Below are 16421 nucleotides of genomic sequence, written 5' to 3'. Positions count from 1 at the left end.
CCAGTCCCTTGCCGGTCAGATGTGTGCTGTGTCCCGGCCCGGGGGCCACAGGCGGTGCCAGGAGAAGGCCTGGGCCAGCCAAGCCCGCAGCTGCTGCCCTCTGACCATACTCGGGCAAGAAAGAGCAGCGCGGGGAGGGCCGCTATTAATAGCCGCGCGGCCTGCCCGGGGCTCAGGGCGCCTGCGGCTCCTATAAAGCCAGGCCCGCCGGCCGCCAGCGGCTCCTTCAGCCCCTGAGACCTTTAGCCCCCCTGTTGTGAGAGAAAAAGAAAAGTAAGTACCAAAACCATTCCCCTGTCCTCCTGCCTGGCCCCACCGTGGGCCTGAAAAGTGAGACACGGAACAGTGGTGAAACGACATACCCCATCCAAAGGACGTCTGCAACACAGCCTCGGTGGCACTTAACTGTCCCAGGCGGTTGGGGGCCTGTCCCAGTGGGGGAGAGGGCAGTGAGGAAGAGAAGGGGGCTGGGCCTTCTCCTGTCCTGGAGGGGACAGAGCCGGGACCTCTACCCCTGGCCAGGAAACCCCAGAGTGCATGTGTGTCTGGCGGTGATGCGGCCACAGGGATGACTCCCTCCGGGAGTGGACCGGCAGGGACGGAGACCTGGGCGCCCTCCCTGCTCCACCCCCCCCACCCCAGACCCCTGACGTCCCCCCTCCCGGGGTTGTATGTTTTAAAGGTCCCTTTATAGGAGTCTCACAGGCCAGTGTGGGATGAGCCCTGTTTTGTCCGTTGAATGCCCTGTTTCTGGGGCTGCCAGACTGCTCCCCTCCGCCTGCCCCCTCCCTCCCTTCGAGGGGGCCAGACCCTGTACTCCTGGACTTAGTTGTGTTGTGACCTTGTTGAATGTCAGAGAAGCTGAAAGGGAACAGGGAGGAGAGGAGGCCATTTCTTATGCTCCCAGCTCCCCCAATACAAGCTGGGTAGATTTGGGGGGCTCCATGGCAGTGATGGAAGGCATGTGGGATTTGTCTGCAGCCTTTAGTTGCCCCTGTATCAGCTGGCCCCCGGTAGACCCCAAAGAACCCCTCCAGGGGCCTGGCACTGGAAGGATGGGGTGGCAGAGCTGGGGGTGGCCTTAGAAGTAACCTTCTGGCCCTGTTGGGAAACGGGTGGGGGTGGGGGCCGCCCCGGCAGAGTAAGTGCTGATTAAGAGGCCTGCTGAGTGCTACTTGACGTGTGTGGCAAATGCTTGGGGTGGCGTGGGGCTCTGAAATAGAGTGCGTTGGGCGGGGGCGGGGGGGGGTCTGGGAGATGGGCCTGGCCTGCCACCTCTGGGCCTCTCGGCTCTATCACAGTAGATTTCAGTGTCTCTCCGCCCGCGGCGGTGAGGACATTTGGAGAAGGGCACAAGGTCCGGGTTCTCGCGTGACCTGGTCTGGGCCAGCCGGAGGCACAGAAGGCCTCCTGTCCCTCTGTGTGTTTACAGTGGGCTGGGTGGGGTAAGGTCGCCCCAGCAGGCAGGGGGTTTCAGATTGGTTTCTTAATTGGGGGAGCTGCAGTGGAGCTGGGTTTCAGCAAGGGGTCTTGTGGGGCACCCCCATCCTCTCTGCTCCGGCAAACCTGACCATCCCTCTAAGTGACCTCACAGGTAGGCCGGGGTCATTCCTCTTCCCTCCACGGGGTGGCTGCCCTGTCACCCTGGGGCTCCTCAGGAATCAAGAAAGGGGGGCTGAGGCCTGATTAAGTCCTCTGGGCAGGGAATGACTTGGCCCGGGAGGGTGTGAGCCACAGGATGGTCAGGCGCGTGGGAGCACGTCAGGGTCGTGCCCATGCTGGGCTGTCTCCTGCTCTCTGTGGCCTTTCCTCTGCAGTGCGCCCCATGCCAGGCATCTGAAGGGGACAGGGCAGGGTTTGAGCCCATTTGTGTACCTTGGGGCAGGGCCCGTTCCCTGTCAGAGTCCTGACATGGGGGCTGGGTTACCTCTTTGGGGCCCAGCCTGGGCCCTGTGGGGCACTGTGGGGTGCCTAACAGCATCCTTGGCCCCTCCTACGCAATACTGAGAGCACCCCCAATGTGACAGCCACCCCAGGACATCCCCTGCTGTCTCCTGGGGGAAAGGATCACCCCCTCCCACCATTGAGAACTGCTGACCTGAGGTTGATCTTGGCTTTGAATGTTTGAAAGGTGGGGTATGCATTGATGGGTGACCCCGGGACGATTTTAGGTGATCCGTGGGCCAGCCTTTTAGCTTTATTAGTTATGCGGTTTATTCCAATGGAGATCACACAGTTCAAGTCTTCCCATCAACACCAACACCTTAAAATTTCCCCTTCAAAAAATTTAAGTAAAAATCAATAAAATGAGTGAGCCTTAGAAAGGTGATAAATGCACACACGACTGTAGGGGTGCCCATCGCCTAGGCCTCCATCATGAGGACTGGAGTCAAAGGTCCCTTGAAGGGTTCTCGGAGGCTCTGGAGCCTGGTCCAGGACTCCTGAGATGGTGGGGGGCCCTGGGAGCTGAGGGGCTCCTCCAAGGGAAAGGGGAGCCCACAGGTGCTGAGTTCTGCCCCTGACTGTGGGCACAAGACAGAAGACACAGCTGGGTCCCCAGGTCACCTTCACCTGGAACCCTGTCTTTGCTTTCTGTGAGTGACCTTGACAGAATCTCCGCCTCCTGGAGCCTCAGTTTCCTTTTATGCAAAAAGCCATAAATTGTGCTGTGTTCAGGCAGGGGTGGGGAGGGTTCCAGACCCACCTGGAGCCAGCCCGGGTTTGTGAGGACCCTGGTCACAAAACCAGCAGCTGCAAGTGTGCCAGGCTCCCTGGTGAGGAAGGTGAGTGTACAGGTGGCGTGTCACCTGCCTGAGGACTGGGCACGAGCTGGGGTCTGGCGCTGGGGTCTGGCGCTGCCTACTCACGCTCTGGGCAGCCTGCTTTTGGGCTACCTCATCCTAGAGTCTGGGACACCACCCGGCACTGACTGGGGCCTCGACCCACAGCGTGTATGGTGGAAATAGGAGGGGACACGTTGGTTAGTCTTAGGGAGCTGCCCAGGAAGGACAGGGGCTGCGGGACAGGCCCAGGTGAGCTGACGTCACCGAGCGCTCGTGACGCATGCCACAGGGTGTCCATCCAGCCACTTGTTGATCAAATGGGTCTCGGGTTACTTCTCTACTTTAGCTACTGGGAATCACGTTGCTGTGAACATGGGTGTGCAAATATGCCTTCAAGTCCCTGTTTTCATTGCTGTGGGGTGTGTACCCTGAAGTGGCATTGCTGGGTTACATGATAATTCCATGTTTACCTTTTGAAAGAACCTCCATGCTGCCTCCCACAAGACAGCACGCATGCGGCGTGCCATCCAGACACAACGCCACCTGCCCCATTTTCCCTTTCCGCCAGTCAGGCCCAGGATTCCCTTCGCCCCATGTGCCCATCAATACTTGCTACATGCTATTTTTTTGAGCTGTTCACCAATGGCTGCTGCTCTGTGGTGACCCAGGGCTGGTGGCCGGCAGCGCTCTGGCAGCCCCAGCTCCCCTGCGTCCCTGTTCCATCCTGGGCTATTTTGGGCCAGTGACCACAGATCATCCTCACTGTGCTCCGTGCTGCAGGCAAAGGGCAAGGCTTGGCGCCCTCCAGGCGCTTCCTCCTGGCTGTGTGCCTGCGCTCACCTGTCCTCCAGGACGGGTGACAGGGGCACCGCCATGCCCCGAGGCAGTGTCTCCACCCAAGCCCACCCGTCAACTAGGCAGCAGAAAGGAAATATTCCAGCTTGGCAGGCCACAGGGTCTCTGCGGCTCCAGAGAGGCCACAGATGACGCGCGTCCCCGTGGGTGTGGCCGTGAGCCAATGCAGCTCTTCACAGACACCGGAATTCCGATGTCACTTAATTTGCATGTGTCACAAAATGGAATTCTCCTGTTATTTCCCCCTCTGATTAAAATTATGAAGCCACTCTTTTTTTTAAATTTATTTTTTAAAAAGATTTATTTTTATTTATTTATGCACGCAAGAGCTAAGGTGTAGGCCGGAGTTGCCGGGGGTGAGAGGATTCACCGGAGACAGAGTGGGGAGCAGAAGAGGCGGCTTTACCTGAAATACACTGCTGAGGGGAGCAGCAGGTGAGTCAGGAGAGGTCTGCTGTGCCATGTGGGTAGCTCCCTGGCCGGGGATTGAATTTGTGCTGCTGTGGCTGCAGATAGCTGCATAGTGTGGCGGTGGAAACACGGAATCAGTAGGCTGCAGTGTATTTCCCTTTTGACTTTGGGGATGGTGCTGTCTTGTCTCTAGCTTACCTTAGTGTAAGGATAGTCTAGAACACATGCAATATGCAAACTACCTGCTGCTCCACCGCTTGTGATGTAAGGTTTCTGATCAATAACAGGTGATGGGTAGTTAAGTTTTTTTTTTAAAGATTTATTTATGCACACAAGAACTGCGGTACAGGCCAGAGGTGTGTGTGGGGGGGGGGGTGAGAGGATTCACCAGAGACAGAGCAGGGAACAGAACAGGCAGACTGACTGAAATACACTGCTGAGGGGAGCAGCGGGCGAGACAGGAGAGGACTGCTGCACCATGTGGGTAGCTCCCTGTCTGGGGATCGAACTCGTGCTACAGTGGCCACGGATAGCTTCATAGGTTGCTTCTCAACTCCTTGCACCACCAGGAGGCCTGGTAGTTAAGTTTTGGTCAAAAGGTATACGTGGGATTTTCAAGTCACGGCCTCTAGCCAGGATCAGCTGTAATGTGATATTAATGAGCAGATGGGTATTCACACTTTTTTTTTTTTTTTTAGATTCCTTCACCTCTTGTTGACATTTTCTCCAAATGTTTGGCATTCTTGGATAAAGCATTAGGTTTAATTTTTTTTTTTAAGATTTATTTATTTATTTATCTATTTATTTATTTATTTATTTATACAAGCATGGGGTACAGTCAGAAGCGCGGGAGGGTGAGAGAATTCACCAGAGCCAGAGTGGGGAGCAGAACAGGCAGAAGGACCGAAGTACACTGCTGAGGGGAGCAGCGGGTGGCAGGTGGCAGAAGTCTGTGCGACATGTGGGACCCTATTCCGGTGGCCGGGGCGCAGCCGGGGATTGAACCGGCGCTGCAGAGGCTGCAGGCAGCTTTGCAACCCAGCGCTCAACCGCTGCGCCACCGGGGAGGCCCCCACACATTTTTTTTTAATGAAAGTTGCAAATGTCCAAAATACTGAATAAAATAGAAGTCACATTGGGTGTTTTTTTTTTTCTTATCAAGTCCTAAAGAATTTTTAGGTGGTTTTATTGAGATATAATTAACAAATCATACGATCTGCCCATTTGATGTGTACTTTTTATTTTTTTTTACAACATTCACAGGCCTGTGCAACCATCGCTTCAGTCAGTTTTAGACTCTTTTGTCCCCTGAATAAAGAAACCTTGTCTCCATTGGTGGCCACCCCCAGCCCTCTCCCCCAGCCACTCTCTGTCTCTGGTTTTTCAGGGTTGCTACCTCCTGAGGCATCTCTCCCTGACTTGCTCACGGCAGCCTTTGCACTGTGTCTTTCACGACCCCCCCCTCCGTGCCCACGCGCCCCTCGGTGACCGCAAGTCTCCTCTTTGATGGATGCAGTCATACTGGATTAAGGTCCACCCTTGCCACCCCATTAACTGGAGCACCTCTTTAATCTCTCCCAAATGCAGTCCCATTCTGAAGAGCTGGGTATCATGAACTTCGGGGGGACAAAATATAGTTCCTACCAGTGTCTGTTTCTATTCTGTAAAGAGAGAAGATTTCACAGATACACGAGCTCATAGGGCCCTGAGCTGTTAGAGACCCAGACTTGTACCAGCTTGTCAGGCCCATGCCCGGGTCCTTTTAACTTCCCTTCTGTGGTGTCCTTCCCAGGAGGACGAGTTCCCAGGTCTGATCTATTTCCCCCCTTCTCTTTCTATTGAGGTGAAATTCACATAAACCAACTAATTCTAAGGGAGCCGTTCACTGACATTTCACATACTCTCAGGGCTGTGCGGTCATCACCTTTATCAAGTTCAAAACTGTTTTCATCACTCAAAAGGAAATCCTGTTCCCATTAGCCGTCACTCCCTGTCCCTTGGCAACCACGGATCTGCTTCCTCTCTTTGTGGATGTGCCTGTTCTGGACATTCGCATCAGTGGGTCACCTGCTGTGACCTCGTGCGTCTGGCTTCTCTCCCTGAGCACCACGTGTCCAAGGTCCCTCCCCGTGGAAGCGAGCATCAGCGCTGCCTCCTTTTCAGGGTTGACTAAGATTCCAGGGTGTGGGTGGACCACATTTTGCTTATCCATTCATTTATTGATGGATGTTTGGGTGTTTCCACCTTTTCATCATGACCAGCAGCGCGCTACGAAGCAAAAACCATGTGCAGGTTTTTGTTTGAAAATCTGCTTTCAGTTCCTTTGGGTCCACCCCAGGAGTGGAGTTGCTGGGTCGTACGGTAATTGGGTCTTTCTTTTCTTCTCCCCAGACCCCCATCGTGTCCAAGCGTTCGCTGGCTTTGTCCAAATCTGTTTTAAGGGCAGCTTTTCCCTGCCTTTCTGGACTGAGAGGGCCGGCGGGTGCAATTCCATGGCCGGCCATGGGGTGTCTCCCTCAGGCCGGGGGCCACCCCAGCCTTCCACCTCCCTCCCTGCGCCTCCGTCAGGGTCTCCACGGGACCTTCTCACCTCCCTTGGGCATAAAGAATGGGGAGAGGGATCTGCGGAGACTCAACTCAAACCCCAGCTCTGCCAGGCCACTGGCCGCCTCCACACCTCCGTCTCCCCGTCCGGGAAGTGCGTGTAAGTGATAAAGTCTCCGTGGTTTCTGGGAGGACTGAGGGGGATGGGGTTTCTGAGACAGGAAGTATGTTCTTTGCCAGCCTGCTGGGTAAGAAAGCTTCCTGGGAACCCCACCCGTAGGTGTCAGCTGCCAGCACAGAGCAGACTCGGGGTGAAGGCAGGTCTCCGCCCGCCCTCTGCTCGGGCAGGTGCCCCCTGTCTGGTGAAAGCTCACAGTAAATTTCCCATCTGGGGAAACTGAGGCCCCAAGGATCCTCAAGCAGTCCCTTGCTGTCATATCAGCATGGGTGGGGATTAGGATAGCCTGGGGGTCTCAGTGCTGTCTCCAGAGGCCACCGACGAGCCAGGGAGAGGGCACAGGAGGGAACGTCTCGGCGATTCAAACCACAGGCAGGACCCAATTGTTAAAAAAATAGGACTAGGTTTAATACCTAAGCCTCTGTGAAGTTACAAAGGCATCTTGGGGTTGGATCCCAGAGCCCCAAGAGTGTGAGCTGTGAGTGGGGCCTCCACTCTGATATGTACAGACTCCCCTAAAGGGAAACGGTCCCGCCGGGATGCCACAGACCTGGCATTCTTGCAGCTGGGTTTGTGCACGATTCTTCTGTGGGTCCCCGCGACTGGGGCTGGGCCCTCACGCCCCAGTCACACCGAGGAGTGATTCAGGAGGGAGTTCTGAATGTCTTCCAGGACTTGATAGAAGAGCTCCTCGCGGGACTTGGTGCCATCCAGGTACACTGCACCAGAAAGGCCATGGTCAGGGGCAGGGAGAACTGAGCTGTGCCCAGGAGATAGGTGGCCAGCTCACAGGGAGATGGGCAGACCAGGAGGAAGTTGCCCTGCAAAGTTGAGCTGCTTGAACAGTCCTCCAGGGCCAAAAGCAAGAGGGGCTGGTGGTGAGACTCGAGGAGGGACTGCCAGGTTCCCCAAATGGTCCCGAATGGGGAGGGGCCGGGTTCATCGCACTCAGGGTCTTACCCACTTCCACATTGTTGGCCTCCATCTCCTGCTTATACTTCTGGTACATGGGCCACACATGGCCATCGAAGATGCCAGGGGGATCGGGGACTGTGTAGTTTCTAGTACTGGGGAGAGAGAAGAACAAGAATGAGTGACACCCATGTTGCCCACGGATGGTACCCTGGGCAGAGACTGGGGAGGTGTAGATGAGGTCAGGGATCACCAAGAAAAGGGACCCCAGCTGAGGTCTGGATGCTCCAACTTCCAGCATTCCATGGGCCTAGGAGATGCTGGCCCTGTACCAGCCAGCTGCATGCCTGCTGCTCATCAGACTCAGTGGCAGGGCAACCCATGTTTAAGGGGCTACATCCAGGCACCTGATCCCACCTGGGCGGCCAGACGGGCCAGGGAGCACGGCCGCAGCCCCGGCTCACCTTCTCCTCCACTTGCTCTCTTCGTATGGCACCGTCAGGAAGTACCTCCGGCTGTACAAGTCCAACAGGGGCCTGGGTGGGGTGGGACACGCGATCAGTCCCCATGGGAGTCAAGACCCCCCAGTCTCCAGCCCCCAGCTTGGCTTCTAGCGACGATCTCTGGGGGTGAGGGTTGGGGGTGTGTGAGTGGGATCTGGGCTGATTGGTTTTAGGGGTCAGGGAGGGAATAGCATCAGCCAGCCTACACATGCCCCGGCAGCCGCCCACAGCAGCTCCGGATTCAGACAACCCAGAGGGCACAATGTGTAGCCCAAGGTCACACAGCAGGACTGGGAGTCCGGGAGCCTATGCTCTGCCTGAGAAAGTTGAGGGTCTAGAAGGAGAAGTCAGTTTCCTGAAGAAGCGTGGTCACATGCCCCAAGCCCTGGATCCGAGCCCAGCCCTGCCCTCCACTCCAGGTCCCCGGGGTCTTTTTCTCCCCTCTGGGGAAATTGAGACTCAGCAGCCCCTGGGGGGCCTGGAAGGTCGCAGGCCGCTGCGTGCAGAGGCTCACTTGTAGCTGTAGAGCAGGAAGCCTTCCAGGAGGAGGATGTGGGTGTCTGACGCATCGGTCTGGACACTGACCCCATGGGCTCGGGCGAACTTCTGGGGGTTGCTCTCCCAGGCCCGCACGGTGCTCAGCATGGCGTCCATGTTCAGGGACTCCAGCACTGGGGACGAGAGCAGGTGTACCCAAGGGGGCCGGGGCCCAGGCCCATCTCAGGAGGGGGCGCCAGGGCAGCCCTCTGTCCTTACCGTCCCATTGTTTGAAGCCGTCCTCCCCAACTGCTATTTGGTCTTGGGGCTGAAACAGAGGAGCCCATGCCCCAGGTTCAGTGCCCTCCTGCCCACCTCACCCCCGCCCTGGGGTGACAGGGTCTCCACAGGCCGCTGGGTGGCCGCCCCCTCTCCCTGCTGTTGATGCTCACAGGCTCTGGGGTCCCGGGGCGGGGGTCGGGGCACCCCAGGGACTCATGAGACCAGGAGGGAGGGGGCTTTGTATCCTCATCTTGTCACCCTTCACCTTCCACAAAGCATCGAACTCTTGATGGCAAAGTGGGGGTGCAGAAGGATGAAAGATTCTTGGGGTGAGATTACCATCTGCTCTGGGAACTCCCCTGGCCCTCCTGGCTCAGGTTAGCTCAGGCAGGACAGTGAGGGTCTGCACCTACCCCTGCGGGCAGTGAGCAGTAGGGGTGGGAGGGACGGGACCCGGATGCTTCCCCCTAATTTCTTTCTCAAGGGGCCATCCCCACCCCCACCTCTGGGTGAGGGCAGCCACCTTGAAAAAATCATCCTGGTGAATCACACAGCAGTTGGGCAGGGACTTGAGCAGGCTGTTGGTCAGCGTGGTCTTGCCGCCATTGGTGACACTGTGGGGAGAGCGAATCCCTGAAGATGCTGCCTGGGGGGACCCCCCACACTGCTGATGGAGGAGCCTCCCTGCAAACAGGCCTCCTCGGAATCAGACCCTGATGTCAAACTCCAAATTGTAAAACCCGCCGAGAGTCAGAGGGCCTTTTTAAACAGAAGGAAGGTTAAAAGCATGAAAGGGGGAAAAAAAAAAAAAAAAAGGCAGCATCATTCAGCCCTAGGGAGCAGGACACGGAGCCCTGCTGTAGTTTACACTCATTCATTGTGGCTGCAATCGCGGGGCTGGGCCACCGGTTTCTGTGGACAGAACTCCAGGCGTGACTCCCAGGGAGGCTTAGGAAACAAGGCAAAGTGTTAAAACACCTGTTAGTAAGATGAGGTCTAGCCACACTCTTCACCGGGGAGAAAGGTGAAATACAGTCATTTTCAGCAAAATGGAGGGAATTTGAGGGAGTTACGCGCAGTAAAGCAAGTTACAGGACATCTACATACTAGATGACTTGCTAAAGAGAGACGGCCTCTTCCTTCAGGTTTTGCAAGCTGCCAATTTTCCTGTTGCAAATATTTCATTCTCCCCCACTTTGTTTTACCATTTCCCCACCACCCCCCGGTGCAACTCCTGAGCTTTTCTCCTTCCACCGCCCTCCCAACCTCAGAGCCCGACGGGGTTTGCTTACTGGGGAAAAAGTGCTATTGGCAAGGTGGAGTGACCGCGCGCTCAGGGGTGCCCCCACTCCCCTGGTTTTAGCTGTGACCATCCTTGGGTCGGTCACCCAGGGAGCAAGGGCTCTCGGCTGACTCCTGGGCTCAAGGAGGTCAGACAGATGGAGGTCAGAGAGGGCACGGTCAGAGCTTTTCTGGAAAGGAGTGTTCCTTGACAGGGTTATCCCTGTCCGGGGACTCAGTGGTGCAAAATTGGCAGAACAGGAGAGATTGCAGCCATTGAAAAGGGGACCACCCATATATTGGGGGTGAGCGCACACCCCATATTAATTTGGGTCCGTACTGAAAGACACATCTTGTGCTGGTAGTTTGCTTTAGAATGTGGAGCCCCCACTCCTTCAAACACTTTAGGAAGTTCTAGAGAGTGCTGAACTGCAGGCAGGGGCCCTGGGCAACCGCCTGGGGGGAGAGTGGCAGCCACCTCTTCCCCCCCCAAATGCCTTCCGGCCATTTAAAAGCATTTCTTCTCCTGATGCAGAGCGGGCATCTCCAGGAGAGGGAGAGGCCCCTGCCAGAGGTCACCAGGCGTGGCCAGGATGGACGGCAGGCGCCGTCACATGGAAGGCCTTTCTGGGGTCGCCCCACCTGCTGGCGTGTGCCCCTGGAGTGGGGAGATGTTATTCCCACCCCCAGCAGGGTGCGGGTGAGATGTCCCCCACTCCCAGCACCTCCCGCCCCTCAGGACGCCCCGGGTTTTAGGAGGGTCTCCCAGAGCTTTGCATAGTCCCCACTGACTTCAGTTTGACACTGAGCACAGTTGGGGAAACTGATTTTCTTTTGGGAATGGAAATCTGGGCCCTGCGCCTCGCACCCTCTGCCCCTGGGGAAGCCCAGCGCCCGGGGCCCGAGGTCCCTCCACTGCCACAGGCCTTGGGCGGTGGCCCAGGCTGCTGCAGGTGCCGGGCAGCCTTCCATTCATTCCCGGGCCTCCTCCTCCGTCCAGGGCGCCCCCGAACCCCATCCCCCCTCCGGCCCCCTCCCCCGCGCTCCTCTGCGCCTTCCCGCGGGGCGCCTGCCCGGCGCTCACCCTCCGATGCCCACTATGTGCTTCATCTCCGCACGGAGGGCGGCGGGGACCGCGCTCGAGGCCACTCCCGGCACCTGGCGGGGCCCGGCCTGCAGTGCCCGGCGCGTCCCGACTTCATTGAGGGACCCCGCGCCTTTATAGGCCGGGGCGCGGGAGGCCACCCCGGGGAGGCGGCCCTCGTGGCCCGCGGCCTATGGGGAGCAGCCGGCGGGGAGGGGGCGCGGGGCGCCGCACCTGTTCCCACCCGATGGAAATAGCTCCGCGACGCCTTTGCCTAAATTAGTCACGGGTCGCCGGGAGGGGGCGGGGAGGGGGGTGCGGGTGGATGTCACCCCAGCTGCCTCTCCCCGCCTCGCGCTCTCTGGTTCCTTCCCTCTGCGCCCTCCCTCCTTCCCCCTCGGAGCCAGAGATAACCGGCCACACCTCTTCTCTCCCTAAAAATACCCCGCTCGGCTGCGTCCCCTGCCTTGACCCTGACTTTAGGAGCCGCCCGTCCCCCCCAAGCTGCAGCTCCCATCGGCTCAGCGGCGCGCGGGTCCCAGAGGCTGAGGTGCTGGGAGAATTTCCCTTTCCAGGGGGGTCCGGGCCAACATGGGCTTAAGGTCTGGCGTGGTGAAGCCCAAAATAGCTTTGCTCTGACGACTGGGGGGCCGTCAGAAAAATGTCTGCGTGACACCAGGGATCTTCATCCTTCATCGAGTGCTCAGGTGAGGCCTGGGTCACTGGATGTACCCTCAGCTTCTCAGCTGCCTGGGGCGTGGTGGGCATGACCTGTCATCCCTGCTCTGTACCCCCAAGCCAAGGGGCCATGACCTTGGTCAAGTTGGCAGTCACTTGGCAGGACCCACATTCAGACTGGGTGAGAGGCCCCTCCCCACCCCCCATGGACCTTTTGGTTGCAGGATTGAGGGCCCTGAAGACCTTTTGTTTACAAGGATTATAGTTACTGGTGATATTTACCACGTTATAAATCAAAGCTTTTTATTTAAGAACATTTATTGACATTTTAGAATGAGAACCATCAGCCATTACGCGGTTAGGTAAATATGTATTTTATGAAAAAAAACACTAGTTTTTAAAATAACCTTTAGAGAGTGATCGTGATAAAAAATTTTTAAATGTGCATGGAAGGACATTATTAAGAAAGTGAAAAACTAGGGAAGGAGAGAAAATATTTGCCATTTTCATATATTAGCCGTGTATCTGGTAAGGGTTTGACGTCTAGAACACTTAATAAAGAGGGCCTTTCTGGTGGCACAAGGGGTTAGGCACCACACTATGAAGCAATTTGCAGCTTCTGCAGCACGAGTTCGATCCCTGGCCAGGGAGATACCCACATGGCACAGTAGACCTCTCCTGTCTATCTGTGCTCCCCTCAGCAGTGTATTTCAGTAGATCTGCCTGTTCTGCTCCTAACTCTGTCTCTGGGGACTGTTCTCCCCCCACCCCTTGCCTGTACCCCAGGCAGAAGGTACAGGTGGCCTTGATGGGCGTTTTCCAAGCTAGTCCTTCCCTCTCCTCCTGTCCCCACCTTAAGCCCAGCCCCACTTCCTCTCTCTCCCTCTCTGAGCCTTGGTTTTCTCTCGTTTGGCAGCTGGCTGGATCTGTGACCCCTGAGTTCCACCACGTACCAGCAGGCGGGAGGGAAACCCCAGCTCTAGGGATTGACCTCTGGCCCAGTTTCGAGGCAAGAATTTCTAGGAGCCTCCGGTGGAGCACATGACCTGGGCCACAGAGACAGTGACAAGCTCAGCACCAAGGCCCTGGTCAGCGCCCCTGGAGCCCTTCTGGTTGACTCATCTGGCACAGAGGCTCCCAGTGCAGCCTTCCCAGCCCCCAGGCGGCACTCAGGGCCAAGGTCAGTGAAGACTGACCTTTCTGCCACAGGGTGTGTGATTCCCTTCACGTAAAATAGACAAAGCAGACAAATCCATGGACACAGAATGGTGCCAAAGGCTGGGGAAAGGAGATGGGGAGGCTGCTAGTGGGGAGGGGTTTCCTTTTGAGGTGATGGAATGTTCTGAAACTGGATAGAGGTGGTGGTTGTATAACACTGAATACACCAAATGCCACTACTGGTAAATTAGGAGAGAGACAGAGTGGGGAGCAGTACGGGTGTACTTAATGAATTATACTGCTCAGGGGAGCAGCAGGCGAGACAGGAAAGTTCTGCTGCGCCGTGTGGGCCAGCGCCCTGGCTGGGGATGGAATTCCTGCTGCAGTGGCTGCCCATAGCTGCATTGTGCTGAGACTCAACCCCCTGTGCCACCAGGGAAGCCCCTGTGTTAGGTATTATAAATGCATTCTTACAATAAAGTAACCTGTAGAAAATATGAAGAAAATCGTGGAAGAAAAAATACACCTACAGTATTTTCAACTGTGCAGTGTTCAAGGGTGTTGTGTATTTATTGGAAAATATCTACATATAATTGAACCCAGACTGTTCAAGTTCAGCTGTGACTCCAGACAGAAAGAGGTGGTACTTAATAAGCTCTTGAACCACACCCGAGTTTAAGCTAAATGAGGTGATTTTCGGAACACCCTGTAACCATGTACGGGGGCAGGGGGACCCGCCGTGGGATTAGAGGGATGAAACCGTGACCCCTTCTCCTGGCCTCCAGGGAGAGGAGGGGACTGGAGGTTGTATTAATGACGCATGACCAACAACTTAGTGCCTACAAGATGCAGTCCCCAGAGGGGCCCCTGAATGAAGGGGCTCAGAGGGCTTCCTGCTGCGGGCGGGAAGGTGGCTGGAGAGGGCATCTCTTTCCTGTCTCTGCCTGAGTTCCATTCTTTTATAGTGAATTGGAAATCTAGTAAGTGAACTGTTTTTCTGAGTTTTATGAACCTTTCTAGCAATTATGGACTCTGAAACAGGGAGGGTGTGGACAGAAGTGCGGGTAACCTGAGGACCCACTACTTGCCACCTGAAGTGGGAGCAGTCTCGTGGGGCTGAGGCCTTACACTGTGGGGTCTGCACACACTTCGGTAGCTAGTGTTAGAAATGGAGTTAACTCGCAGGCCACCCGCTGGTGTCTGTTCAGAACTGGAGGTTCATTTACTTGGAATCCCCCACCCACACCCCCAATCTGGTGTCAGAAGCGCTGGTGAGAGTGTAAGAAGGAAATTGTTTTTTCTTTCAATTATTTCAATAATAACATTAACTGTCGACTAGGTTTGATACTAGAGAGGATTGGCGCAGGGAAGGAGCTTGAATCACAGGGAAGCAGAGCCAGAGGGCCTGGAGGCTAACCCGCTGCACCCCATTCTGCAGATGGGAGATCGAAGCAAGGGAAGACAGACGTGGCCCAAGGTGGCCCAAGGTTGCATTGCATGGAGCTGTGCCCGCTCCAGGGTCTTTTAAAACTGCAGCATGTCGGGCCTCCCCTGGTGGCGCAGCGGTTGAGCGCTGGGCTGCGAAGCTGCCCTCAGCCTCTGCAGCGCTGGTTCAATCCTTGGCCGCCGGCAAGGGTCCCACATGGCGTGACAGCTGCTCCCCTCAGCAGTGTACTTCGTCAGTCTTCTGTTCTGTTCTCCGCTCTGGCTCTGGTGAATTCTCTCACCTTCCTGCGTTTCTGACTGTGCCCATTGCTTGTATAAATAAATAAATACATCTTTAAAAAACAAAACAAAACTGCATCACATCTACGACCAGCGTCGAATCCCTTGGAAATGGACAAAAGTCACAATTCTCCCTTCTCAGTTACGGTTTATTTATTTCACATAAAAACCCCCCATAGCTTATGGAAATGATGTCTTCACATCACGACAGTAATCATAATGAATTTTTTTTTAAAAACTGCAAAACTTGCCTCTGGAAGTATGGGCGTGTGCACTAGGACTCGGGGGGAGGATTTATGATGCATCCCACTTGTCACAAGAACCCAACGCCCCTTTATGACAAGGACTCAGGGTCTGTTGCATTTTGACCAAACCTGCCCCACAGTTACAGCAGGTCCTCAAATAACAATGTTGCCTCGACATAACATTCATGAGCCGACGCTGAACAAAGCACTGCCGTCGGAGGGTCTGAACTTCTCTCGTCATTTCGAGGCCCAGGTTTTCAGGACTTCACGGACAACATTAGTGAGGACTTACTGCACAAACTATTACAAAGTCAGCTTTGGGACGGTGCAGGCAGTAGCCTGAGTGGGCACAGTGGCCGTTTGGACAGAGCTGTGGGGCGGGATTCTCACACCTGTGGACAGGTGGCCGACCTGGGCCCTGCGGGTCTCTCTTTATTCCGAGGGGTTGATGTGTGCTGAGTCGGGGTCCTTGGTGCCTCTTGCCCATTGTCTGTGGCTGCTGGTGGTGCAGAGAGCTGGCAGGTGGGCCACGGTGAACCAGTGGGTCCCTGTTAGAATTTCTGGTGCAGCCAGAGTTAGCCCGCAGCTTCCTTGACAGGATGAGGCTGCCTCAGTGTCTCTCAGGCCCGGCCTTCCAGGAGTTATTGCGTTCATTGGCATGGGAGTTTGGGGCCTTCTGGGCCACATGTCCCTCTCAGATCAGCAGCACTGGCCACCTTGATCTGTTGGGGAGGGTACCAACTGGACCTGGGTTGGCGAGGGCTTTTGGGGAGCAGCTGGAAAGGTCCACCACCACCTCTGCTGCCTCCAGCTCCAGGGTGACACACCCAAACCTGGAACACCATCTTTTATTTGACAACTGGGAAGCAGAGAAGAAACACCTTCAAAAAGTTCCACCTGGCCCCCAAATGTGCCAGCTTTTCCAGGATATGTGCCAGATGTGGGCCTGCGCCCCCTCAGAAATCTGGCATTTTTCAAGGTGGGAGCTGCTGGCATTGGGGTCCCTCCTTTGTGGGGACCCTCTCTTCAGTGGCAGACTTTTGAGCACCCCTTTCCCTCAGCACTAAGTGCCATTGGCTCCCTCTTGTCTTTGGGATAATCCCATATGTACCCCCTTACCAGCCCGGGTTGAGAAACATTCCACAGAAGCACTGAGGTCAAGAGCTTCATTCTTGAATGGTGGGGCCAGCGGACCAAACCTTGGTGACGCTTATTAGGAGCCGGCAGAGGCTCCTGGAGGATGTGCCCGCTCAGCTTTTGCTCAGATTCACAGAAATAGACTCTTGGAATTCGAGGTAAGCATAA

The 16421-nt window shown here is 55.9% G+C and overlaps 1 protein-coding gene across 1 annotated transcript; it reads right to left on the bottom strand.

Annotated features, from left to right (window-relative positions):
- Positions 1-7398: 7398 nt before the first annotated feature.
- NMRK2 (nicotinamide riboside kinase 2) lies at positions 7399-11360 on the bottom strand. The gene is made up of 7 exons (XM_037504711.2): positions 11311-11360; positions 9469-9559; positions 8943-8991; positions 8701-8857; positions 8148-8219; positions 7732-7838; positions 7399-7490 (listed from the first exon to the last, which is right to left on the bottom strand). The coding sequence occupies exons 1-7, from the start codon at positions 11334-11336 to the stop codon at positions 7399-7401; spliced, it is 594 nt and encodes a 197-aa protein (XP_037360608.1). The 5' UTR covers positions 11337-11360.
- Positions 11361-16421: the final 5061 nt, after the last annotated feature.

This window comes from Talpa occidentalis, unplaced genomic scaffold (assembly GCF_014898055.3).
Source record: "Talpa occidentalis isolate TD23 unplaced genomic scaffold, MPIMG_talOcc4v2.1 talOcc4.12, whole genome shotgun sequence".
Taxonomy (NCBI): domain Eukaryota; kingdom Metazoa; phylum Chordata; class Mammalia; order Eulipotyphla; family Talpidae; genus Talpa; species Talpa occidentalis.
The sequence above is the reverse complement of the archived record's forward strand: the minus strand, read 5'-3'. Positions and strand labels throughout refer to the sequence as shown.